The sequence below is a fragment of the Coturnix japonica genome, chromosome 1 (genome assembly GCF_001577835.2).
Source record: "Coturnix japonica isolate 7356 chromosome 1, Coturnix japonica 2.1, whole genome shotgun sequence".
In the NCBI taxonomy this organism is placed as follows: domain Eukaryota; kingdom Metazoa; phylum Chordata; class Aves; order Galliformes; family Phasianidae; genus Coturnix; species Coturnix japonica.
In genome coordinates this window covers 53,197,174-53,223,862 of record NC_029516.1, presented here as the reverse complement: position 1 = coordinate 53,223,862, position 26,689 = coordinate 53,197,174, and the positions used below count along the sequence as shown (strand labels likewise).

The 26,689-nt window shown below is 42.6% G+C and overlaps 1 protein-coding gene across 9 annotated transcripts in view; it reads right to left on the bottom strand.

Annotated features, from left to right (window-relative positions):
- The window catches only part of BICD1 (BICD cargo adaptor 1), a 194,506-nt gene extending 168,017 nt beyond the window's left edge, over nucleotides 1-26,489 (bottom strand). For 5 of the 9 annotated variants that reach the window (XM_032445530.1, XM_032445531.1, XM_032445533.1 and 2 more), the window contains exon 1: nucleotides 26,159-26,489. In XM_032445530.1, coding sequence (XP_032301421.1) covers nucleotides 26,159-26,371 — 213 coding nt within the window. In that variant the 5' untranslated portion in view covers nucleotides 26,372-26,489. The remainder of the gene's footprint in view (nucleotides 1-26,158) is intronic. The other 4 variants (XM_032445528.1, XM_015866227.1, XM_015866217.2 and 1 more) reach the window with 1 other exon arrangement.
- Nucleotides 26,490-26,689: the final 200 nt, after the last annotated feature.

Genomic DNA, 26,689 nt, shown 5'->3' with positions numbered 1-26,689 from the left:
ACAGATTGTACTAGATATTAAGTGGCAACAAAGACAAGCCACTAATATCTCCTACTAATTTTCACTACCGTTCAGAAGTATCCTAGAGAATATTATACAGCAGAGAATCTCTCATTATAAAATAGAACTATCCATCACTGTTGCAAAACCAAAGCTACTGAAGAGAGCAACATCAAAAAAGAACTCATTCAGGTAAGTCCCCCTCTACAAGGAGCTGTAGCAGCTCTGTCCTGCCTCCACCTGTCTCTTCCTACCTCCTCAAAGAACAGAAGGATTATCAGAACTGCAGCAAAATCTTTGATGCATACTGAGATTTTTACTTTCATGCTCTGTTAATACATACACACACACATATATACACACATATATGGATATATATATATGGATATAAATAGTTTGCTCATCAGATTGTTCCTAAATAGCTTAAATAACTGGATAGACAAATAATTTTTCTTAGCAGCGGAAACAAGAAGGCTCTCTGATTTCTCTTCATTTACAAGAAGTCAGCCTACAAAAAGGAAAGGGAGGCACATGCTGCATGGAAGAAGCTGTTGCTATGAGACAGAAGCTGTATTATTTCTCTGTGTTAACTTGTGACCACTCTCAGCTACCACCACAGGACCAGAGTAACTGGGATATCATAGACTGGAGGCTTTGAGATGGTTTGCATGTTACAGAGCTGGCCCCTTCACCTGTCAGAAGCAAGCAGAACCTTGCCAAGGCTGATCCTTAAGCAGTTGCTGAGCATTCACAGTGAACGGCTCTTCTCAAGAAACATCTAAGCGAAAAGCTGGAAGAGGCTGCAACCAAATATGAAGAGTTCTCAGGAAATCAGCTGTTCAAATGATGAGCAAAGAGATCCTGGCAAGGCTACATAAGGATCCAGGAAATACAGAAATAGAAAACCTACAGACTGGGTAGTCTGCCATGGTTGCTTTATCCTTTATTTCTTCAGCCCCATGTGGATATACAAAACCACCAGCACAGCCCTCAGCAGCTTCCCTAAGAGAAATGAAGGCATTTGCTCCTGTCTCACAAATTCAGGCCATATCTTCCATTCTTCCCATTTTACCCTTCCAATTCTGTTTGCAAAGACACAGCTAGAAATCAGTACACTTTTACAGAGGAGATAAAGCATGGAGTTCATCCAGGAAGGTCAGACTCCTCCTCCTGAGATGGGAATAATACTCTCAGGGAACAGATGGAAAAGGACACTCTTTATGCAGAGCCTCCCTGGAACGACAGGCACATATGCAGCTGAGCCAACATGTTGGTGGAAGCAGCAAACTCTAGGAGAGAAGCATGGGGAAAATAGGAGCAGGTGAAGAGCAAAGCAGAGCCTCAAGAGCCTGGCAAACTGCACCATACCTACAGGTGGATGTGGGGCAAGAGCCATAAAGAATAACCTCACTCACCTCACTCACAGCAGTTATTACCTTGCCAGTTACTTGGAACCACACTGCATTATCAAGAAGTTGTCCTGTTCTCCTTAGTCAGGGAAATAAAGCACCTAACACTTACAAAGGTGCCTGATGTAGACTAAACTACAAGAGAAATAACTAACAGGAGTTACAACTCCATGTAATGTGTTCCTCATGCCTTCCATATCTTGGTAGAAGGGGAAATCTTATTTCAAAGAACAAAGTTGCAGATTTTGTTTTTACCATAACAGATGCAAACAAACCTGAAGCACTGCAACTCACCTTCCACACTATTAATCCAGTATCTGGCTAGAGATGTACACGTTACAAACGATTTCTCCCACATGGGGACTTGCAGCCTAGGAACGCATTTAGTATCACCCCCAAAAATAGAAGATTAGCATTTTTATGACCACCTACAATTAAGGAGCTAACTGTAAGTCAGTCAAGGCATTCACCATTCGATCCAGTTATGTTCCCACTTGACTTGATTCTCAGCACCACACAAAACAGCCACTCACTAAGCAGGGACTTCCCTAATAGAAAGATTCCAACTAAACAATGCTTGCAACTGCACACAGTCCTCAGGGGTTAAAAAGGTTGGTTTTAACCACAGCCTGAAGAACGAAGGTCTAGAGCAAGCAAACCTGCTAATTCAGATTCTGCCACCACCACACTCATGCTTAATCCCTTCTGTGATTGTAACACAATGGAAAGCACAGCAATGACAGCAGAGTAACAAGGTCCTACGCTGCAGTAAGTGAGGAAATAAATAAAGGAAAGGCACTGCTTACCTTCAGAAGGCCTCAGGAACACAGAGATCTCCAGCAGGATACTCTTGCCTCCACTGTCAACTATTAAATGAGGTCTGGGAAGGGATGCATCCTGGCTCCACTATTCTAGTGACTTGGGTACATTGTACATACCTATGCTCCCCTGGGTTGGCCATGCCTTCCCACCAGGTGCTCAATCACAGGTTCAGACTGTGACTCAGCATTTCCATTGAAATGATCCACCACTGCACAGTAGTAAAGTCCCTATTTGCTTTGAAGGCTTTGAGTGTTTGTAGTTTTGTATGCAGTTCCTTTAATTCTATTTGCATTATATAGTCTGCCTCGAGTATGTTCATCGCTGACCAAAATAAAAGCCAGCTCTTAAGCAGATAGTCCCAGCAGAACTTAATGCAGCAGCTTGCAGCACAGTGTGGACATCTTGGCAATAGCACTGCGCACACATTGTCACAGCAAGGAAGCAAGTATAAGCTTATGGTAGTTTTGCTTAGCAAGTCATAGTATCATGAGCCATGACCATGAAAGCCTGGCAAATAGTCAAGCTCTGTACTTAATATCATACTGGATCATTTAATAACCAAAATGCTTTTCCATACAAGAAAAAAAAAGTACTAAATGTGCTTTGTGTAACAATAAAATATATTCCACTGCCATCTGTCTCTTCCTAACTTCCATCTTTTACTTCTCAGACAGTAAATGCAAGAAAAAAAGAAAAAAAAAATAAAAATCAATGACTGCACATCATACAGAATAAATAACTATCCATGAACTGCTGGAAAGGAACTAATTACTGCTTGTGGAAGCAATAAGCTTTAGATGTCTCCTGTCTTCAGATGCACTAATGATCTAGAAATTCAGGTATAAAGATGCAGCCGCTCTTCCCAAATCATTAGCCATCTGTTATAATCCAGGTTGCAGCACTGCTACTTTTGAGGTAACTAACATACTGGTGATGCCATTAGCATACAATTATGCTTGCAAAACATAACCAAACATAATATTTTTTAAAAAGGTACAACATGGATAAGAATATTATCACAAATACCCACAGATCTAATTTCAGTTCACAGAATCATAGATCGACCTCAAGGATCATCTAGATCTAACCCTCAGCCACCTACTTCCTTGCTGTTTCTGCTCATCAAACATCTCAGCACTGCCACGACTGTATCCTTCACACTCCTAGAGTACTACTGGGTCCTGGCAACACCACCTCCTAATTGTTTTTGGTTACAGGACGCTAGAGAGAAGGCACATTTAAGCCAACATTTTAGGCTTCCTCATCTCTTGTGCATTTCAGACCTTAACCTAGAGCTACCCTGGAGTAGTAACCTACAGAGTGCACCACCACAGCATGGTAGAGGGATGAACTGCAAGCTGTGACCTTACCCACCAAATTTCCAGCCTGTTCAAAATGTAAGTTTCCTGCCTTTTTTGTTCTTTTGAGTGGAACAGCTTAAGCTGAGAGGAGGCTTCCAATGACAATTAGAGCATGCCTAAACTTGCGAGAAGGAATGACGCTAACTGCAGAATTGGTAACAAAATTTTCTGAGAGCATCACAGGAACCATCCATAGACAAGCTGTCAAAAAAAAAATAAAATCAAAGCATATGAAATACTGAAGGAGTACTGCACCTTGCAAAACCACATCTTTTGGTAGCAGTCACAACAACCAGCAGCGCTACATCTCACATGCGCCAATCTGCGACACGAGAACATGTCACAGAAGAAACAGATGGCACCTAAGAAAACACTTAGAGAAAGCCTGTGCAATTACATCTCCCCAAATCCAAACTGAACCAGTACACTCCATAGCTTTGTCAAATCTGAAGCAGACAAGGTAAAACCAATTTTAGCTGCAGCCAAACCTAACTGGAAGAGAAGGAGTGCTACTTCCACTTGAGATAACCTTGGTTTAGGAAGTGAAGGTCTGTCCTGTTTTATTGCAGCACAAGTTAGAGACTTGCCAAACTGTCTCATTTGCACTGTCGGCAAAACTCTTTGATGCTTTGTTTCATATCAAACCATTTCATAAACATGCACATACAATAAAAGAATTTTTTTTCTCCTGTTCTATGCTTATTTATTTTTAAGTGTAGTTAAATGTATTCTGAGGACATCCATAAAAGATATTTAAAAAACTAAGTGGTATACTGGAAAAAAAACTACTGAACTAAAATATATACGTTGTGCATGACCTGCTCTTAACCCCTAGGAAGTAACACAGAGAAACAGCCGCTCTGGATATGTAGACAATCAACAGCACGAGACTAATAACTAATTATTTTTCAATTAAAATGCTTTCATTCTCTCTTAAGCAAAACAACTGCAGTATTTTATCTCATTTTAGCTGGAATAATCAGTAAAAGGCTACAAGCAGCAGCACTGTAGTTAAAATTGTTTGATTCAGTGATAGATTTCAATACCAGGTTACATACTTGGAATAATACAAGTATATAGTTGTAATTACAAAGTAAATGAACAGCCGGAGAGTATCAAAGAAAAGACTCACCAAAGCTGAGGCCTTCAGTCAAGATCGATGCTCACCAATGTTGAGGCTCACCACAAAAACTCCACGCAGGAACAAACTCCAAAAAGAAATGCTACCTTAGTGATGGTCAGCCCTTTAATTGGAGAGCTCCACCCCTTCTGGGAGCACAGCTGAATTACCTTCACCTGTGCTCTCACAGCTGACCCGTCGCTTGCCTCAGATGGTTAATCAGAGGTTCAGGCTGTGATCAACAGTTTCCCTTGAACAGATTAAAACCAAAACAATCTAAAAACCCACAAGGCATCTTATTTATGAGATTTAAGCTGCTATGGTGTCTGATTGCAAAGTTCATTAGTTACAGCAATCTAAACATACTGAGGTTTCCACAGCGTGTGTTATCAAATTAAGCAATTATCATCTTAGATTCCTGAGCTAAATTGTACCCACATATAAATCCAGTGGGTATTACCTGCAGCGATTTTGACTGAAAACAGAACAACATCCTAAAAAACAATATTAATTTAACAATTAATAACAATAACAATAATAAATAACAATTTAATATGCTGTCAAAAACAGCAAAGGCTGCCACTACAGAGGGTAGTCTGATGAGCTTAATATCAGCAGGCTGCATTTTGGGGAGAAAACCATGTAGTTTAGCATTCACTACGTGAGGCGTAGTGCTGGTGATGCCCAATCGCCCCAACTACACTTGCTTTTAGTGGATTATAAATCCCACTGGATTGGTAGGATATGACAAACCACTACATTTAGCCCATTCACTTGCAAATCAGATGTTCAGGGTGGCAATACTTAGCCAGCTGCTGGCCAGACTCCCTCCTAGAGCTGTCCCAATACATAATTACTAGTTATTCAAAGTGATAAATAACCGCTATAGATACCTAAACGATATTTCTTTCCTGCTCCCACTCCATCATGCAACTCCAGCAGGGAAGCAATTGCTCTCATACAAATAATTACTTAGAAAAGATTTCCACAAAGGTCTGTCAGCACTTTACAATCAAGTTTTAACTTAAGCCCCTTACCGGCAACTTCCCCTTAAGTTGGACTATGGACCTTATCCATGCTACTGTTTCTTTCTTTTTGTGCCCATTCTTGGATTGGAAGTTCAATTGAGTTTTAAGCCTTCACTATACCTGAATGGGACATTCCCAAAACCCAAGTGTACCCACATGTTAACAGTTATAAGATTTCAGGGACAAATATTATCTTCCAGTCCCGTGCCTGTGCAATGTTTACTTCAGTGAGGTCCCATTTCATTACCAAGACTCAATGAGTCATAACAATACAAACAGTGATTGGCAGAGATAAAATTATATGCTTTCCCAAAGAGACACTAGAAAGGAGATGTGCTAACTTGCAGCAGAGATGAGTAACCACCCACTCACATGACCCACCACTCCATTAGACAACCTCTACACAAACACAATAGCCCCATCGTGATGTTGATATCCTGCTAGCACAGCTCCGGTGAACAGCAACAGCATCTCCTTGGGGAGGATATGATCCAACATTAGAGCAATAATGTGATCAGCCTCAGAAGAGCTGAGTGACTGGCCATCCTGAGCTCACAGATATTTAACTAATGTGGTGGGCTGAGCAGCTACTGCACCCCCCCCCCAAAAAGTGGCCTGTCAAACACATTTAGCTATGAGAATGCAAGTGCCAATCCAGTAACTCAGCTGCCAGTGCAGACCACTGAAATGTCATACCACAGTGAACCAGCAGAAAGGCTGACCACCATCCTCAGAGGTGGCCTGCTGCCAAGCAATGTGCCACCATCCAGGCTGCCATCTTCTCCACTTGTTAACTGCTGTCCTTTATCAGTCTCACCAAGTGAGACTCTCACCAGGCAACTCTACAAGAAGCCCTGAAGTTTTACACTGAGACTGACTAGGTAGAAGTATAATGATAGCTTATTACTCTGCAGTAACATTCCCAAGTATCCTCCACTCAATCTACTAACATCCCACTGGTCACCTTGGTTACCTTTCTACTAGCTCTTCTTTGAGGTCCCCCAGGTTTGTCAGATTGAGGTCACTAAGGAAGACTGAAAGCAGCATCACAGCACTTTAAGATACTAACAGCCAGATGCTGAGGCTTCAGATTGAACAAATTCAATGCAAGGCTAATGCAAGTCTTGCTAGTATTCATTCCTTTTCAGACAGATGGAAAATAGCTGTTACAGAAATTGTACATTCAAACATCATAGTTTTCAGCTTTGGCAGGCTTTATTTGAAATAAATAAGGTTCAGATTCATATGTGTTTTGCTTCTTACAAGCGCTGCTGGACTTCAGTTGTGAACAAACTGACCCTTGAAGCAACAGATGTCAGAACTAATTCTGAACCTACATTTTGTCTCATCTCAAAAAACAAGGATTCCTACAAAGCAAAATAAAGACCACAGCAGAGGGCCCAACTGGAATAGTTACCTGGCCAGGCCAATCACACAGCATGCTGAGGCCATTCTTCAAGCTGGCAGAGGTAATTCTCTCCTCAAGTAAGGAATTAGCTACACGTACACTGGATTAACTTAAGAGTTCCAATTGCCTGTTTCTTTTTGGAGACACTGAAAATGTAGTGGGAATACAGAGAATTACAGTATCGTCTCAAGGTTGTATGAAAATTCAGCACTGAAGGTAAGCAGCTCATTTTGTTTAACAGATGAAAGGCAATAAATAGGTGACTTGACTAAGAAGAAAAAACAAAACACCTCAGGCAAATATTGTTATGTCCTTAGGTCTATTTCCTGAAGGAGAAACAAGCACAAACAGAAACACTAGGTGGAATTTAAAACCAAACACATTTAATATGAAGTAAGGAACACATTTTTAATCACAGAAAGAATTAACTAATAAAATTAATCACTAAGGAAACGTTAGAGTCCTCTTCATGCCCTCACATCCAGACTGAATGCGTTCTCAAAAGACGCCCATGAGCCAGATGCAAACTGTGGGGTTGATGAAAGAGCTAATGGGAATTTTATATTCCAGCACTTACTCACGAGGTCAGCTTACACAAACTGTTAAGTGTTTTTAGCCTTAAACTCTACAGATTCATTCATCCAGCCAAATGCTAATCAGAATGATGGGGCTGTAAGTACCTTGGATAGGATTTCTCCCCTAACATCAAGCCATCCAGAAGTTTGTTGCCCAATCTACTGTAGCTCCTCTCAGTGGTAGTGTCCTCTTGCAGTCTGTTAGTCCGTCCCTCTCCCTCTACTAGGTAAGAAAGGAGCCCCACAGTCTATACTGTCAGCAAGATAAACCCATTTCATTACACTATGTAAGGCTAATTAAAGACAAAAACAATAACTGGCTAGTCAGATGCTGGGAATTAAATTCCAGCCTGGCTTAAGCCAAGAGGAGGTTTGTGTTTAACTTCAGCAGATGTAAGACTTGTATCCCAATGGTGAGTTACCAATATGGCAGTAGTGCCAAACATCCTTCTAGTCAATCACAAAACCATAGAATCATTAAGGCTGGAAAGACCACTAAGATCATCTAGTCCAACCATCAACCCATCACTACTAACCATGTCACTCACTGCCACAAATGCACAGGAGCCCCCACAGCTGGGGATCACCTTCTCCAGGGAGCTCACAGTCTAAGACAAGGATAGAAAGGTGACCAGATTTACTGCAGACTAAGAAATACTCTGTGAAAACTGAAAGGAAGACAAGGAGATTCCTCAGAGGTTTACAGAGCATCTCTCCCAAACGCATGAGGTGAATTCACCTTACAAGACACAGTCTGTTAAAGCAAAAATAGTACTTCATTGTCGTGCAAGTCGAATCTCTTTTTCAGTGGAAGACTTAAATATTTAACATGTACAGCAGAGCACAGCGCTTGCTTAGAGAAAAGAATTCACAGCAGTGAATATATATATGTATGTATACAGATATAGATATATATATACACATACACACACACACAGGGGTGTTGCAATGGGGCAACTGTAGCCCAGATTTCCAGCTCAACTGCTACATAAGATTTACTTAAACTAATTAAAAAAAACACCATCCAGAGAAGCCTTGTGATGTCTTTTGTCAACTGTTTCTTCCGTTAGTGAAGTAACTAATTTCCATAATAACTTGCAAACTAAATGCAATTTCAAATGCTTTTGCATATATAAAAATCACCAGCAAATAGATATTTTCTCTGCCAAAATAATCCCATGCTTATTTGCTGCTACAGTAGTCCCTGAATATAAACCAAAGAAATATCTGGGAAAGCTTAGACAGCTGTACATGGTGCAGTTCTCCAGATGTTTACTTTGAGCACTCAAGAAAAGAAAGCCTGGTAATTGGAAATAGATGACAGAGCCACTGAAAAGAAAAACAAGAAATCAAGAAACCAAGGCAACACAGCAGGAAATACAGACAGAAAACACATACCCATCAGCAAATATCTATGGCTTAAAACTATTTAATATAACTATAAAATAAATATTTCTTATTCAATCATTAAAGGTAATTTTACAGGCTAGACACAGGGCATAACAAGATCAACTTGTAATTCTGTGATTCCTCCTAAACACTGTTTAGCCAAACTTGCTGCAATGGAAGCGAAGACCAGGTGAATTCACATTCAGTTCAAGCCTCCAGTTTAAGCGGCGTCTTTATGGTCCCCACTGACATTGCAGTCTAAACAGTAATTTGGAAGAATAACCACATTTCTGTTTGCAGATCAAGGCTTTGTGCAAACCATGAAAGCCTTGCGCACGTAAACAAGACATAAAGGCAGGACTTAAGTTTCAGGCTCTGCTATAGAGTAGCCTAAAACACAGCTTTAATTAAGGAATCACGAGACAAAGCCATAACCTGGTAGTATCACTCCTATTAAGAATATCCTGTATAATCAACAATTATTCTTTTAATAAAAATGCATGGTAATTTGATTGCAGAAAAGCCTCCTAACCATATCCTCCATTAAATCAGAGCTTCTAGGACAAAGATTTGCGCCAGGGTAAGAATGCTCTAAATACTTGTAGGCAACCACTTATTATCCATCCTTCAGAAAAGAGGAGTGGAAAAAACTCACATTTTAGGTTTTCCTGCTTAGCATTTCATGGTCAATCCATAGGAAACACTTTAAAAAGAAAAAAGAATCCTGAAGACTTTTCTAAATGCATCTCCCAAATAGCTGCCATCAGAAATGAAAGCCATGCTGAGTTCACCACTTCTCACTGAACACTCTCAGCCAAAAGGACTCCAGAAGCTCAGTTCTTACCTCAGTTATATTTCCACAGCTGAGGTACCAAAATGACAGAAATGCAGAAAGAGCATTATTTGAAACCTTATTTACCTCAACAAAACTGAGAAGATTCTGGTGCCTTTCAGGACACATCAGCAAAAGCAGCACATTTACCCACAGCCGAGAGAAGCTCTACTCACGGCTTGGCAGCTCCTGCAGTTCTCAAGCTTGCACATGGAATATTTCTGACCACACTGAAAATGATTTCAGGCTACATTTGTAAAAATACATTCAGAAGAAGTGAAACATTCTTTCTCGAGGTAAGCACAAGCCACAGCCCTGAAGAGATCCCTCAGCTGCTTTACATGCATCCATCCAGCTAACGCCCCCTGCTGCAAACAAAACCATGGACCACTTTCCTTAGATTCCCCCTCCTCTTCTCTTGGAGAGACAGTGGCCTTCACAGGCAGTAATAAAGCAATACTGCCTTTCCTTCCCTGCAAGGGATAGCAAAACTCACAACACTGCATTAACAAAGGTTCATTTTCATATTTTCATCTGCATGAGGAGTCAATGTGGAGGGATGCTCCCTGCCACTACAGCATCATTAAGGAACTCGCATCCAGCAGAGGAGCAGAGCAGGTAGCCAGGAGTTAGCTTGTCTCATTTCTTGACTGCAAACAAGGCAGGATTGTTGTTTTTAATTATTAAAGCACCCTGCAGCATCAAAAACCTCTAGAATAAACATAGCAGACCCCAAGCCAAAGCACATCCTTCATCACAGCTCCTGTGCCATCAGCTGCCCTATACCAATCTGACCCAGCCCTTAGGGACACACAGCTGAATCAGAAAGATTCTTTAACAGTCTCAAATACTGCTGTGGCTTTATTTAGCATAGCACTGGAAGCATCCAGATCAAAGAAGTAACAGCCAACTCCAGTGTGAAAGCTCAGACAGAGAAATAGCTCCTGGAATACTGATTAAGATCAATCCGTAGCTTTTTAGTCAATTCACAATCCACATGGCTTCCCTGTTATAACCATGGAACATCCCCACCCCTCAAGGCCTACCTCCTTTCCCTTCTCATTTTCTCTCTCATCTGATCCTAATGCTATGCCATACACATAAAAAAATAGCCCGCATTTTGCTTTTCCTTTTAATATTACTAAAACACAAAGACTTTAGACTTGCTTGTCATCACATGTTTTCCAAAAATGCATTAAGGAGCAATCAGGCCATCAGAAGTGGGCAATGTAGTGAGGAGCAAAGGAGAGAAGATCAATAGGTAAAGGCAATAATCCTTTATTCCGGTAAGACAACAGCAAGAATAATTTATATGACTGCAGGCTTAATCATCCTTGGTCTCACACTGTGGGATTTCAGGGACGGTGAGAATACCTGGTCTCTTTGGACTGCTGTAAACCCCACCTGTGCAGAAAATCTGGGTCAGCCTGGTTTCCTTAAAATGTTCCCAACCAGCCTCTTATCCTCTGCTGCTCTCTTTAGGAAAATGTACCATCAAAATTCTACAGCTCTCCAGGCTTCACTTCATCAGAAAGACAGACAGCCCACACCTAACTGCACCCAATGGCTTTGCTTCCTGCAAGGCTTCCAGTGCTGCACCTGTACCCACCAGCAGATTTCACGTGTGCATGTAGGAATATTCCCCAGATCATCTCATTGTGTGTTTGACACTAAAAGCTGTCAATTTATGCAATACTGAATCCCATATGAATTAAAAATGAGCTTCTTCATGACTGTCTGTGTACACCTATAATAAACTACTTCAATATTCTGAGCTTGTGGGAATGTGAGTGTAATTCATAAATTATGAACAAGGCTTCTTTAAGCGGGGGTAATTATTATATGTATACAGCTCTATGCAGAAATGTAATGTTTGCACAGAAGTACCTTACAAAAATGTCAATATTGCAAAGATTGCTTTAACTGTTGAGATTATTTCGGACAAGGACCGTAGCATAAAAAAGAAATCGTGTTGTTTTGTCTGTGTCAATAGTGGCAGTCCAGTTTATCAGTTAGAAATTACAACCATCTTTCTGCTGCTTTCCAGTCCTCCTTTGGATGCAAACACAAAGCGTGATTACCTGCACTTCTTACGAGGACTGTCATAAAAATACAAACTATACTATGCTATATTTTGAAATGAATAATAATTGCAAGCTCTTTTTCTCGCTGCTTTGTCAAATTACTTTGTACTTCCACTACAAAGGAAGTTAAGAACCGTCTACTCTGAACGACATGGATATGTAGATAACATTGAGACAGTATCTAGGAAATAAAACAGGCTTCCATTGAAACTGAAAGGAAAGGCTGCGAGCTATTTTGAATTGTTTTAATCTTAATTTAGAAGCCGTTTCATTTCAGCCAGTTAGAGACGCAAGTTTAGTTTCTGCATCACAATCAAATTTATTGTGATCACAAATACAGTGACTGCTGAAAACAGGCTTACATTTGTGGTTTGACAGGCATCTCACCTAACTCCCAGTGATGCTTGTATACTTACATAAACCCCCACTCACAGGCACAGAGAGGACAGGAGAGTTGATCTTTTGAAGGAAAAGAGTTGATAACATCATCTTAAACTCTACGCCTATATTATATGGTAAAAAAAAAGATGCATGATAAAAGCATATGTTAGTAGTTATTTTTAAAACCATTTATACATTGGCCAACCAGTGAGCAATTTTGAAGCTGGAGCTCTTTAATGCTGCCATTACAAGAACCAACACTGCCAGTATCCCCAGCCTCTGGCCCTGGCAGGTGGCTGTTCACAGATACTATAGATCACTGTGCACAGATATGACACGTGCAACCCTGAGCAGCTTGGTGGAAAGAATGTACATCTTAGGAGACCTACTGTTCCATGATTATCTATTTAACCTCTTAATGTTGACTGTTACCGTGAGATTAGAGTTCTGGGTTAAAGCAGGTCTCTTAAGAGCATACCATTTCACTCATTTGCTTCTATAGTCAGCAAGTCAAATGGATTCCAGACACAAAATTATCTTTCATAAACCACATAACATAAATTACTTATCAGCTCCTCCTCCAGATCGCAAAACTTAAAATTAGGCCTTTTAAATGAGTATTTTCATAGCAACACTCTTTATAGATGTTATAGAAAAAGTCTTGCTGTATAATGTTTCTGGTGATCTCTTAGTTCAAGTTGTTGAACAGACTGAAAGATGCACTGCACTAAATGAGTAGGTAATTAACCTGGGAACTGGTGTGCCCACATTTCAGTCCTTTGTCAGTCAAGTATTTGACTCACACTTAGAGTGAGTGCTAATACAAACAGCTTGTTCACTGGGAGTCCTCGAGTATACTAGTTCAAATTTCCAGCTAACGCTGACAAAAAAACAACAACTTTTAGGTTAGCTGTTAGGACCAGTTTCTTCTCTTACCTATTCCAATGTAAGCGGCTTCCTGGGTTATAAAAGCTGACATTCGTACTGCTGCCCTTTTCATTCCATGCTGCACCAAAGCAAAAGCTTCATAACCCAGCTAAGGCATAACTATCATGAAAGAAAATCCTCTTTCTGCAAACAAATCCCAATTGTGGAAAACTCCACAAAAACCTGGATTCCTCCTGACATTAGTAGAGTATCTCAGAATTTGCAACAGGGTGCTTGAGAAAGGAACTTGGTTTTAAACATCATTAGGATGTATTAGAGCATGGCAAGTATCTGGGCACAGTTTAGTATCATAAAGACTTAGCTATGCATAAGGCACAAGAGAAAGCAAGTCTTAGCCCATTTCCTATGAGCTCTTAAAAGTTTCACCTTTGCTGATAACTTAGAATCTGTTGGCAAATTATAACCAAATTTCACTGAGATATAAAGACTATGAATGTGATTAATTTTTCCTACCAGCTCTATAAGAGTAGCTAGCTAGGGATAAACCAGTAGGGAAAAGGCACAAAGCAATATGGACCTTCTCCCCAAATGCTTCTCAAAAGAGGCCGCAGCAAGGCCATACAGGCTCCCATGACTCTACTCAGCTCTTTCAAAGCAGAAATCACTTCACCCTTACAATATGCAGACAACATTGAATGGAAACAGCATAATTATTTCTCAACCATCACATCCCCTTCTTCAATTGTTTATTCTAGAATTGAGCTGGTTCTTCCCTCAGAGGAGAAAGTAGCATAGCAGCGAAACATCCAGTTCAATACTAGAAAGAGCAAACTCATCATCCTAAGTAGCCATCTTGACACCAAATCTACAAAAAGGTAAACAAAATGCTGTCTTCTTGCAAAAGAAAAGGAACAATTTTATGAAAATAGATGGCTTTATTTCTCATAACAACATCACACAAAATACCAAACTACTAACTGTAGATCACTCCAGACTCAGAAGACAGAGCACTGACCACTGAGTCATCATCAGCATCATCACCTGCATTCTACTGCCAAGGCCTCCCATCAAAACACCCTGTAGTTCTGGGAAAATTGTAATGACGGTTGCTATTAGATTTGTATGAATTAACACTACAGAGGGCCAAATCTTCTGCTAGCATAATTTAGGAGAGCTGCAGCAGCAGAGAATTCAGATCATAATTCACAGTGTTGTCACGGAGCTCAATCTGCTTATAAAAAATAATTTGAAAAAATACTCAGTGTACCTGGCTCTGCATACCTTATGAGAACAGATAAAATCTAATTTTGCATTAGTACCAGTGGCTTTGGCTGTAGGCCACAGTGTGCTCCTTGTAATAACATGCTGGTCACCAGGAGAGGTTTTGGTGATGGCAAGATTAAAACAGTGAAGCTGTACTGTAATTGCTATGGTTACCATAGCATGGAAATAGACCAGAGATTGAAAAGTAAGTTCTGAAATGACTATCTTCTTCATTAGCAATGATCTGCTGAGGCTGACTGCATTCTTACTTGCTTACTGGGAGCCCAGTACACTAAAAGAGTGATTACGATGTGACATTCCTAATCACATTCATCTTCACCATCATGTCACCAGCTTCTTGAATAAATCAGATTTGCATTCATTGAATGAATATGTTTTGTATTATTATGGAACTAATTGGAAGGACAAAGTATGTTTTGGATACCTAGCCTTAAATTCAGGAGTCACTATTGCCTTTTTTAGAAGAATTCTGACAAAGGCTAAAAGAAGGTTGTGGCCTTCTTAAGGCCCGTACATATGAGGAAGAAGATGGACAGAAAGAGCCTCCAGACCCTGATGAGCCATGTGGACAGGCAGACCAACGTTACAGTGCTTCTTTCACTATCATACACCAGGTTCATTTAAAAGACAACCTGTGGCCTAGATGCCACCACTACTGAGATTGCAATGAAGAACAGCTGCTGAAGGACTTCAATGTGTCAACGCAACCAAATGCTTCATCCATCCTTTAGGCCCAATCTGCTTGCATGGACTCTGAGCTACCACCACCTCATAGATGACATCTGCAGACAAGAGGCCACCTCTTGTGACTACTTGGATCATCCTGCAGCAGGGTACCATCGTACCCATCACAGCTCATTCTGTTCAGCAACACCACATGCACTAAGTGAACTGAGTGTAGAGCAATAGGGGATAACTGGTTTGCATTGCATGACCTTGCTTCTTTTTCCTTTAAAATAGATGAAACCCACTTGTACTGAGAATGGTCTTTAATAGAAGAAGGTTCAGTTGCATAAGACCTCAATGCTGCAACAGGACGTACAAAAAGCCTAGATAAACAAAGCTAAAGGTTTGTGACAGCTGCTTGTGTTTTGATTATCTCTTTCAGGATCTCTGAGTTCAAAACCACATTCTACAGAAGCAACTGGCAGAAAGGAATTATTTCTAATAACCCATCCATAGAAGAGGCCCCGTTATTATTATTATTAATTACTCATATTGCCATAGGACCTCTTTGTCTCAGCCAAGAATAGAGGCTCACTGTGTTGCACTCCATACTAACAGGCAGATAAGGGCAGGCCTTGCCCCACAGAGCTTGCTGCCTACAAAATCCCAGGCCAAGCTCCATGTTAACTACTGACAGTTCGGCAAGAAGTCTAATTTAGTGTTCAAGCCTGATCATGGTCAGCCTGAGCTCTCAGCCAACTACAAAGGTCATGCCTCACAGACATTTCCCACATACCACCATGACAAAGGGCAGCCCACATGCCCAGCCCATTACAATAACCCATGCCATGTAACCTTCCCACATACAGCACTGACAACAAAGCATCACTCTGTGGTGAGAGAGCACTGTAGGAGGAGAGGTATGGCGCATCCTTCACAGGGGGAGCTGGCTGAAATTGGTCTCCTCCTGCAAGGAACGATTGAAAATCAGGAAAGAACAAAAAACTGCAGCTGAGAGGAGCTGTGTTTTGGAAAGGGCTGAGTGGGAAAGAGTAGGACGACTGCTACAAGCATGGTGAAGGCAGCAAAAAATGGCCAGCAGCCAAAGGGGGAAGCACAAGGAGAAGGGAAAGGGCAGCTGGGGAGGAGAGACAGGGTCACACCTGGGGATGCCAGGTACCCTGAGTGTGCGTTGGGATCACTGCAGTATGTGGGAGAGGGACTGGGAAGGGTGGGAGGGTAAAAAGGCAGCCCCATAAGTCAGTGGGGTACTGGTGAGGAGCTACTGACTGTCCCTCATGACAAGGGCTTTCTCACTGAAACACTGACAGACTCATTAAGAAACCAAACAGGTTTCCGTAAGTTTTTAATCCCCATTTTTCCTTAAGTTTTGCTTGCATCACAGCAGCAAAACTACCAGCAAGATCATTCTTAACTGGCTTTACTGGTCCCACTGGCACCAGAGCAAGCTACTGCACAAGCCGGCCAGTGAGAACAAGGCTGCTGTTTTCTTTGGCTTTCTGGTTGATCAATCTTTTCACATGGATGGATTTTTAAAAGATAAATGACTGGATTACAGCTGAGAAAATCTCTATTTTCTTTGTTATTTAGCCCTAGATTTTTGATGCAGTTATGGAGCAACCTGTCTCTGCAGAGCTTCTGGGCCTCCATTATTCATCTGTAAAAGCCCCTTATTATTCCTTAATAGCAAATCCCCAACAAGGTTGTCTATTTCCACGGTAAAAACTCTAACCTTTCATTTATATGCTTGAATTCATTGTGCCAGGCATCCCAGAGTCCCCAGGTACTGCTGTCAGGCAATAAATAACAATTTATTCCACCCCACTGAGATCTAGTGGACAAAACAGCAGCTCATGAAACAAGCAGTATTTTGATTTTGATTTTTCAGAATGTTTCCACTTTCTCAGAGTGCTGCCTGTTCTTTCTTAGCACAGCAATTTTTGTATGTTTACTAACTAAATTACTTTGCAATCACAACAGATCTCTTTATGCTGATGCATTCCCTCATCGCCACTATGTATATCTCATCCCTTTTGCCTGTCTGACGCATGCACTTCACTCCTGGTGAAGACCCCAACCAGTGTCAGCCTCACTGGATGTTGAGCCATCCCTCTGGCAGCACCGTGCTGACTCACTGCCTCTGCCCTTCCCCTGCTCCCTCCAGCACCAAGAAACACTGCTGCTCACACAGCTGCAGCTCTCTACATAACACAAGGCACTGGACTGCAAGCTCTGAAAATATGTTGCTTATCAGATTCTGGACTGCTTTCTGCTAAAATAAATAGTGGGTTGAAATAGAGGACTCTCTCTGATAGAGAAACCAAGGGCTCTCCCTCAGGAAGAATCTTACAACTAAAGGATTGTTACAGAACAGAAAACATATACAGCACAATCTTCAGCTGTAACACTTAACTGCTTGCTATACCCAGGGAAGGGGTTATTTATACCCAAACAAGGCTTATGTGCTCATTTTCGATGTAAGGTTCTTCTCATCCTTCTAACCTGATACAAAAGCAAATAAGAAAGAAAAGAAAAAACACCAAACATAGGAATGACTGAACTTGTATAATCTCAGCCCTTGGAACAGTGATTGAAGTACTTTTCAAACACCAAGTGCCAAAGCTTTACTCAAGTTGTCATTTCATCTCCTGATCTTGAATACATTCCTGAACTCTACAGCAAGCAAGAAGGCAAAAAAAGAAAATCACAAATCTCACAAATCATAAAGCAGTGTTAAACAGATTGCTATAGAAATACGCAAATAAATGCAGGGGCTTAAAGGTGCATCCTGGAATCTACCCAAATATCATCTGTAATTGTAATTGAGTAAAAAGATGACATAGGTTTCAATACAAACCTGCTCAGCCTGCTTAATAAATAACAAAGTGTGTTTTCCGTGACAAGTGAAATACAGATTTGATGGTGCAAACTTCTCAGTACCTGAGTTTGATATTTCAGTTCTATCACTTCAGTGTGGGTTTTTGTGTTGCTGTTCATTTATTATGTGTTTTTTTGTTTTTTGGGGTTTTTTTTGCGGGGAGGGTGGGGGGTTATAGTAAGCATCAAAGAATACACAGCATCACTGTAACTTCAAATCTTACCTAATGCCTAAGAAACTGAATTACCTAATGCTCAAAGTTCTAAATTCCTAACAAACTTTGTGTGCCTTCACCCCTCTTAGATACAAAGACATACCATACAAAGATATACCATCTACTGCTTCTCCTGCACGTAGTCAAATATCATACATGTTACTCTAAAAAGGAGTCCTTCTGCTCATATCTTTACATCTCACTTTAAAAAACTACAACTTGTTATCCAGATCTCTGACTGAAGTTTTATGAATTCATAAGTAATAGATCTAGTGCCCGTTTTTAGCTCACTGTAGATGTAAGGTGCATATCAGCTGAAAATTCATTTCTTCAGGTTACTGCCTGGTTGTTTTCTTCTTGTGTTTTTTGTTTGTTTGTTTGTTTGTTTTTACCTTGCCCTTAATGCATTTGGAGCCAGCCAAGCGCACACACATGACCAGCTACTGATCATGGGTTATAACAATTCATTAAGCTTCAAGAATAGGATCACAGAACCATAGAATCATAAAATGGTTGAGCTGGAAGGGACCTCAAAGCTTACCCAGTCCCAACCTCCTGCCATGGGCAAGGCTGCTACCCAGCAGACCAGGGCCCTGTCCAGTCTAGCCTTGAGTACCTCCAAGGATTGGGAATCAACAGCTTCTTTGGGCGGCCTGTGCCAGTGCCTCACCACCTTCTAAGTAAGAAATTTCCACCTGACATCCAACCTAAATCTTCCATCTTTTAGTTCAAAACCATTCCCCCTTGTCTTATCACTATCAGATCACATAAAATGTCATTCACCATCTTGTTAATATGCTCCCTTTGCAGGAGAGATGCCCTAGCCCTCTAAGCATCATTGTGGTCCACATATTGGAGGCCTAGTATTTATAACAATCCCAGTTCTCCCTGCTTTGGTGGGAGGTAATGTGAATTTTGAGTTTATAGCATTTTTACCAATGATATTGGATGGCAGAGCGTTTTGCCAGCTGGCGGTGGGCACAGGCTCAACAAATAAATTACTGCTCCACTAACTCATGACTATGGGATGCATCTCATTGGGGCCCACAGGCTTATAGATGTTCAGGTTCCTCAGGTGGTCACAAACCTGTTTGCTTACAATAGAAGGGGCTGCTCCTTTTTCATCTTCCTAGCTGAGCATTATAGAATTACAGAATCATAGAATGGTTTGTGTTGGAAGGGGCCTTTAAGATCTAGTTCCAATCCCCCTGCTATAGGCAGGGACACGTCCCACTAGACAAGGTTGCTCCAAGCCCCTCTAACTACTTACAGCTAATAGGAGCTGGTTCTCCTCCTCCGGGTATCCAAAACAGAAGCCAAAACTGCAGCTGTTAAGAGCTTTCAACCTCCTTCCATGGAGGTAAGCATCGGTCAGTGGTGACAGAGCATGTCACAGTTCATTCTGAGTGCAGCGACATTTAAACCTGTCCAGTGAACTACATGATCCTTGAGGTCCCTTCCAACCCGGGTAATTCTGTGATTCTGTGATTCTGTGAAAGCAAAGGAGAGGCTGTGCAGTGCTGGCTAACCTTCTCGGAGAGGATGCTGAATGTAGAGCATTGACCCTGCCACATGTCATCTCCAATTTCTGAGCACAAAATTAAAAATGAACAAATAGACAAACAAACAAACAACAAACAGGAAGGAGGAATGGAGTTTGGAGTTCAGATCATTTAATTGAAAGGACCCCAGAAGTGACTGACTGAAGTGAAAGGTGACTAAACGGTAACTGAGGACTTGTTCTTACCTATGGGTTAAGCACAGTGTTGTATGCATTACTCCTAGCAATGGAAACCTACCTGCTGCATAGATGGATTTAAAACAGCCATAATGCACAGGGACAAATTAAATGTGATTCAAAGGAGAAAGAAAGGAGAAGGTATGGCACGGCTGTGCGGGTAATAGGTTCTATTCACAGCCCTGATCACAAGTACTCGAGCGCAGTGCTAATCTCACTGTGCATCAGTTTTCTTGTCTGGGGTCACTTCTTTGCAGAGACTGCAAAGGGGAAGACAAAAAAGAGCATAAACCATCACGGACAGGACACGAATGCTGTACTAGAATAAGCAGCAGAAAACGAAAGGCTACAGACGGAGAGAGAGGAACCACAAGAGATATGCTGAAAGTGGGAATGGACCGATCTTCATCTTAGCAAAAGCCTTTTTGTGGTAATAGTCTTAATAAATAATATAATAAACTACAGGTTTAGAACAGAGGTCTGCTTTTTCCTTCAACTATTAGGTTTGTTGTTAAACTTTGATAATGAAAGACATTCAGACACACCAATATTAGGATCATGAAATTTTTATTTAATAAAACTCACCACAGAGAAGCAGAGTTCCCATTAGAGCACTACCCTGCAGTCTAGCTCAATTCCTACCTGCTTACTTCAGCTTTAGGTACCTGCCCTTGCAGAGATGTGTTTTTCACCTTTGGAATAGTCCTAATGGCGTCCATCTGTATCTGGTCTGTACTGTGGACTGCCTTCACAGGACAGTATGAAAAATTGCTGTTTTATCCTCATAATCATCTGCTGCTAGCAATGCAAGCAGTCCTGGGTATAGGGACAAAGGGAACATTCATATCTTTGCATGCCATATCAATTCCTCTACATTAAGAACGTGCCCTCCCTCCTCCCCTGTAAAATACGATGTTGTGAAGTTCAGAAGGAAATGAGGAAAGATGAGGGAAGTGAAAAATCGTGCCGCAGTTGGGCAGAAATGAATGCATGCTTTTCATCTCTGCCATTATAAATTACAATCACCAAAAAGAAAAAAGTGGATAGCATAGAATTGTACTGAATTAAACATTGCCCTCTCAGGTATCGGAAAAAATGGGAAAGGAAATCCATGGCAAAGCCAACTTTTTAGCAAAGCCCTACGTTATCGCAGAGCTACGAGAGATGCAGAAACACAAGTGATTCCTGTTTCATTTCCACTGTCCATACGCTGAACAAAACACCAAGGCAAAAATGTAACAGAAAAATGAGGAGCTTAAATGGACACCTTTGAGCTTGAAAAATTGAAAGGTTTATCAGGAAGCTTTTTCTTTTATTTATTTTTAGAAGCCCTTAATGCAGCCAGAAAATATATAAATATATGTAAGAACTTGCATGTAATTCCTCCAAGTGGCAATTGCACAAGGTATGTAAAAATTGGCCAGGTGCACATTTAGTCTATGCATCTGACTTTGACAATGCTCCTCATTTTACCTTGACGAATGCTCATAAATTACAGTTTTATGCCAAATGTTATTTTCTCCACCACTATTTTCCCCCGGTTGCATTTTCCATAAAGCCAGGTGTTAAGTCTGACTCCTGTTCTGCTTATAGGCTGCACCCACGCACATCACAGAAAGAAAATCTACGCTGCAATACAGAAGGGAAGGAAAAATACTTCACATAAAGGAGGGTGAAAAGAGGGTAGTGAAATATTTTTTAAAGGTAATTACAAAGGGCTTAATTCCAAACAGATGCAGACCTTTAGACTGAAGTCTGTTCAGCGGCCACCATTCTACATTAAGAAATCTTAAACAGGAAGTTTAGTGCCCGGCTCCCCCATTAACATTGCAATCAGTCGTTTTAGATTCGGTACTAATTCAATATTTTATAGAAAATCTAAGGAAAATTAACTTTTCCATGACATAAAATCCAACTCCCAGTTATCTCAGAGTTCAACACATGGGTGCCTCAATTGAAATCCTCAGATTAAAGAAGAATTCCTTAAAAATTTCTGAGAAGAATGAAAGTAAGAAAGCAATTGAACGATGGGGAGAAAATGAAATGAACTCTATTTAGATTTATTCTGGTAGTTTGTGAGCCGCAGCCATTTAAAGCTATCATTGTTTAAGGGTTGGCTATTGCAGGATGTCTAGCAAATTACATGTTTATCTGTACTGTCTCATAAGGACATGGTGCCATTAGCTAGAGGAACTGGCAATACAGGTCCCTCTGACAAAAAGAGAAGGGGGAAAAAAAAAGATCATCTCTATTTTTCTTTGCTTGCTGCCAAAGCTCCAGCAATTTCCCATAACGTTATTTCAGCTGCTTACGTTTTCTGTAGTCTAATGCACAGGATACATTTCCCTTTAGAGGAAACCATCCTACCATAATTCGATGAGCATCTCTTTTAACATCAGTGCCTGTTTACACAGCTCATTCTGTCCCCCTGTTTCTTTGGCAGTAATTCCTATCCCCACACTGACTTTTGGCAATGAGGGTATAGCAACTTACGGGAACGTATTGTGAACCATATCGTGTACCCTGTCTGCTTACAGACAGCATCCCACCCCTTCTCTGTTATTTTTAACTGAGGTTAATATAAACATCTGCACATCTGAAAGCCAGAACAGGGACAGGAATGACAAAGGGAGATGCAGGGCTGTCCCGCTGTGAGAAAGGCACATCAAAACGCTCCCTCACTAACCTGAGGTCAATGACAACCAAAGGTGAAATTCAGGCATAGAGCGAGGCTATGGATCTGCTAATGGTCACTATTTCCAGGCAGCATGTTGTTCCGTGTTGGGTAATGCACAGTAAACTGCTGCTGGGATTGAACTGGGTACAGTGGGCACTCCCAGAGACTCTGCATGTACCAGGCTCACTGCAGCCTATCTCCTTTCTCACCCAGTCCCACCTCCTGCTCAAAGCAGGGTCAGTTCTGAGCTCAGGAGGCAGCACAACCTCGGTGGGCAATCTATGCCACTTTCTGGCCTCCTGGGTTCTCTTGTGCTCCCACTGCACCCAGCTGTGCAGAGGCTGGCTCTGTCTTCTCTGTAACACCCTTGCAGGACTGGGCAGGTTGCTGTAGGGTTCCTCAGAGCCCTGTCTCTTCCAGGCTGAGCAGGCCCTCCTCCCTCAGTCTCTCCTTACAGCGCCTGCAGCCCTCTGCTGAACTCAGGCTATTTTGTTGTAGGCCTATGCATACAAGGAGAGCACGGAGTGATGGAAGAAGAGCTGGAGGAGCCCCCAAAGCTCTGTCTGACTTTGCTGTGCCCTTCTGAGTGGCACTGTGTGAGCAGGCTACCAATATGAAAAATGCTGAAAGATGGTTTCCACAAAATATGCTGCTAATTAAACTCCCACCCCAATAAAGCAGGTTATCTTCATGCACATGACTGATAGCAATGAGTATTTTGCTCTGAACTCTTAGTAACTGCAGGGTAAAGGGCACATTTGTTAAAAAACTTTCTGAACGGGAACCCTAAAACTACAGCATTTTTACTGCGGTCAAAATTCCATTAGCTTGAGGTATAATTAAATAAGGCATGGAAAGCCTCAAAGCATCCAAATCTTATGCTAAAGGAGAAATATATGAAAAACAAAGAAAAAGAAATGGCAGAGGTTACTAGAACAATTCATGTTGCATGGTGGGTAGCATATATATACAAGTATTAATATTTAATGTAATGTATTGCAATTTGCTTTTACATTCTATAATGGTCTTACATTCCCATCTCACTCTCCAGCAATGGAAATTATTGTATAGCTGTGGTTCTGTATCGCAGCCTATATGGAAAAAGCCCCAATGAAGTTCACTTGAGTTTTGAACTGCCAAGGAACGTAGAAGACTTCAGATTGTAGATGTCTAAGCCATGACTAAGTAAGGAAAGACAGGCAGCAATAAATACAATGAGCTCCTTAGAATATAACACAAGAATAAAATAGTCCAAAAATGAAGACTTGCATAGATAAAACTCTAAGATTTGACTCTGGTAAATGAATCTGTTCAGAGAAAGTCGGCACAAGAAGAGCTAATAGCCTTAAACACAGCTCTTCTCACACCGTTGCACCTACTGTTTCTCTTGAATGGATGAGTCATTTGTTTCAGTGCACACTTGAGGCCTCATTTCATTGAATCACAGAATGTTTTGGGTTGGAGGGGACCATAAATCCTACCTACTTCCAATCCTCAGCCATGGGCAGGGCTGCCACCCAGCAGCTCTGGCTGCCCAGGGCCCCATCCAACCTGGGCTTGAATGCCTCCAGGGATGGGGAACCCACAGCTTCACTGGGCAACCACAACTTCCACACCTCATTTTGACTTCAGAGATGCTATAGATGTAGAGAAGCAAGAGGGGAAGTACAAATCCTCACAGCCACAGTCATCACTTGCTTCCACTCACAGACAGGAATCCGATCTGCACTCATAGAACAGTCATAATGTCGGTGTTAACAGAAAAGATTAGAAAATACTTTATAGTGACAGGAAGGAATATGAGCAAATCCTCCTTTGCAGGGCTGCATGTGTGGCAAGAATCAGTGCAGTTCCTCCTACCAAGCAAGAACAAATCTCCTGGAGAATACATGGAGGACAGAAATGCCCCATCTGCAGCAATGGAGAGCTCTGGAACTGAAAGCCCATGGCCTGACCTGGAAACAGGATTGGCTGCTCTCTGGCTTGGCATCAGGATTTCTGCTCTCCATGGATGTCTCCATATCCGTGCTGTGGTTGGCACAGCATGAAAGCACTGACCTGTGGGACAGCTGCAGAGTGCACAATCCCATTGACTTCAAGGGGAAGTAAACAGGAAGGGAATCTGTGCCCATCTTCGATTTCAGTCAACCATGTTGACTAATCTCTCTAGCTTCAGAATTTACACTCAGTTCCTTGCTCTACCCCTTCTACCTGTGCACCACTGTCATCCATCCCATTAGTGCCTTCATGTCCCTTCCAGTCCCATATCCCCACCCCTGGACTACTGACTTCAATGTGCCGAGCCTACTGCAGGGCCTCAGCAGAGCTGGGGAGCCAGTTATCAAACTGAATAGGCTTTCTTCCTGGAAATTAGTTTTTGTGGGCAATGGGGCAAACCTGTAGCATAACATGTTAACCTGCAAGTAAAATGAAACCTTCATTTTATTAGAAGTGTTTCTAGAAGTGCAGCAAAGCTGGTGCTCTTGAGAACACTTGTATCTGATCTAAATTCATCGAGTGATTTCCCTCCATTCCCTCCACATATGGAATGTGGTCTCGATTTCTGACTGAAGGGAATTTCTGCACATTGTGTACAGTGAGATGTTTTTGCAGAACAAAACATTCCTTTTAAATCTGGGGGAAAATAATATTTTCCCTTCCTCATTTGAAAGATGGAATCATTTACATTCTAATACAGCACAGACACTCTGAAATGCAGGGCTATGAGCGCTGCAGATGTGTGCCCATACCCCTTCTGGGATCCCATGTGTGTGCACAGCCTCAACCTCTGGTTATTTCCCTCCATGATGAACACAGGAGGCGTCATGATATCTCAGTCGTGTCCAAAAGGTGCCGTATAGCACTCACCTACCGTGTGCTCTGGATGCTACAGAACCACATTGTTAAACCCAACTCCAAGCAGCCCTCGCATCAAACATTTCTCCTTCCAGCATGACGCAGAACTCTAATTGCCACCGAGCGGGGGTGACCTCAGGTCTACTTTCTCTGCCCGGATGGCAGCGATTCCCCTCACAGCCGGAACGAAACCAGCCTATAAATAACTTCACAAGGAGCCGTCTCCCTTCCCGTGCACTGCAGGCAGCTGTTTACACGGCTCCCACGTCCCAGCGTTAGCTCAGCGCTCGGCTCCGCGAGGTTTAATTTCCCCTTCTCAGCATCCGCAGCCGTGCCCCGAGCTCCCCCCGGCTCCAGCCCCCGGCTCCGGCCGATCCCCGCTCCCATCCCCGCTGCTCCCCGCAGTCTCCGGGGCCCGCTCGTCGTCTCGCCCACCCGCAGGGGGCCGGAGCGGGGCTCCCCCGTCACGGACACGCGTGGGCAGCCCCGCAGCCGGCGGGGAGAGACAAAAGCCCGGTCCGGCTCACCTCCTTCAGCTGCTCCAGCTCCTGCTTGAGGCCGTCATACTCCGCCTCCAGCTCGTCGTACTGCTGCTTGAGGGTGAGCTTCTCTTCCAGCACCACCAGCCCATATTCCGCCGCCTGGATCTTCTCGTGGGTCGTCTCGGAGAGCTCCCTGGTCAGCCGCTCGATCTCGCTCTTGTAGTGATCCGCGCCCTGCAGCACCTCCTCCGCAGCCATAGCCCCGCCGGTTCTGCCGCGCACCGCGTCGCCGCGCCGCCGAAGCAGCGAGGGGGCGGGCGCGGCAGAGGGGCGGCACCGGCACGGCCGACCTGGGCACGGGGATGGGGATGGGGATGGGGATGGGGATGGGGATGCGGGCGGAGATGGGGCCGGCCGAGCGTCGCCCCGCCGCTCTCGCCTCCCCCGGCCTTGCGGCGGCCTCGCGGCCCGGGGAGGCGGCTGCGGCTGCGGGCGGGAGCGCGCGTCGGTGCGGCGGCTCCCGGGGAGCTGCTGGAGCCTCCTCAGAGCGCGGCGCCGGCACCCCCCGCCCCCAGC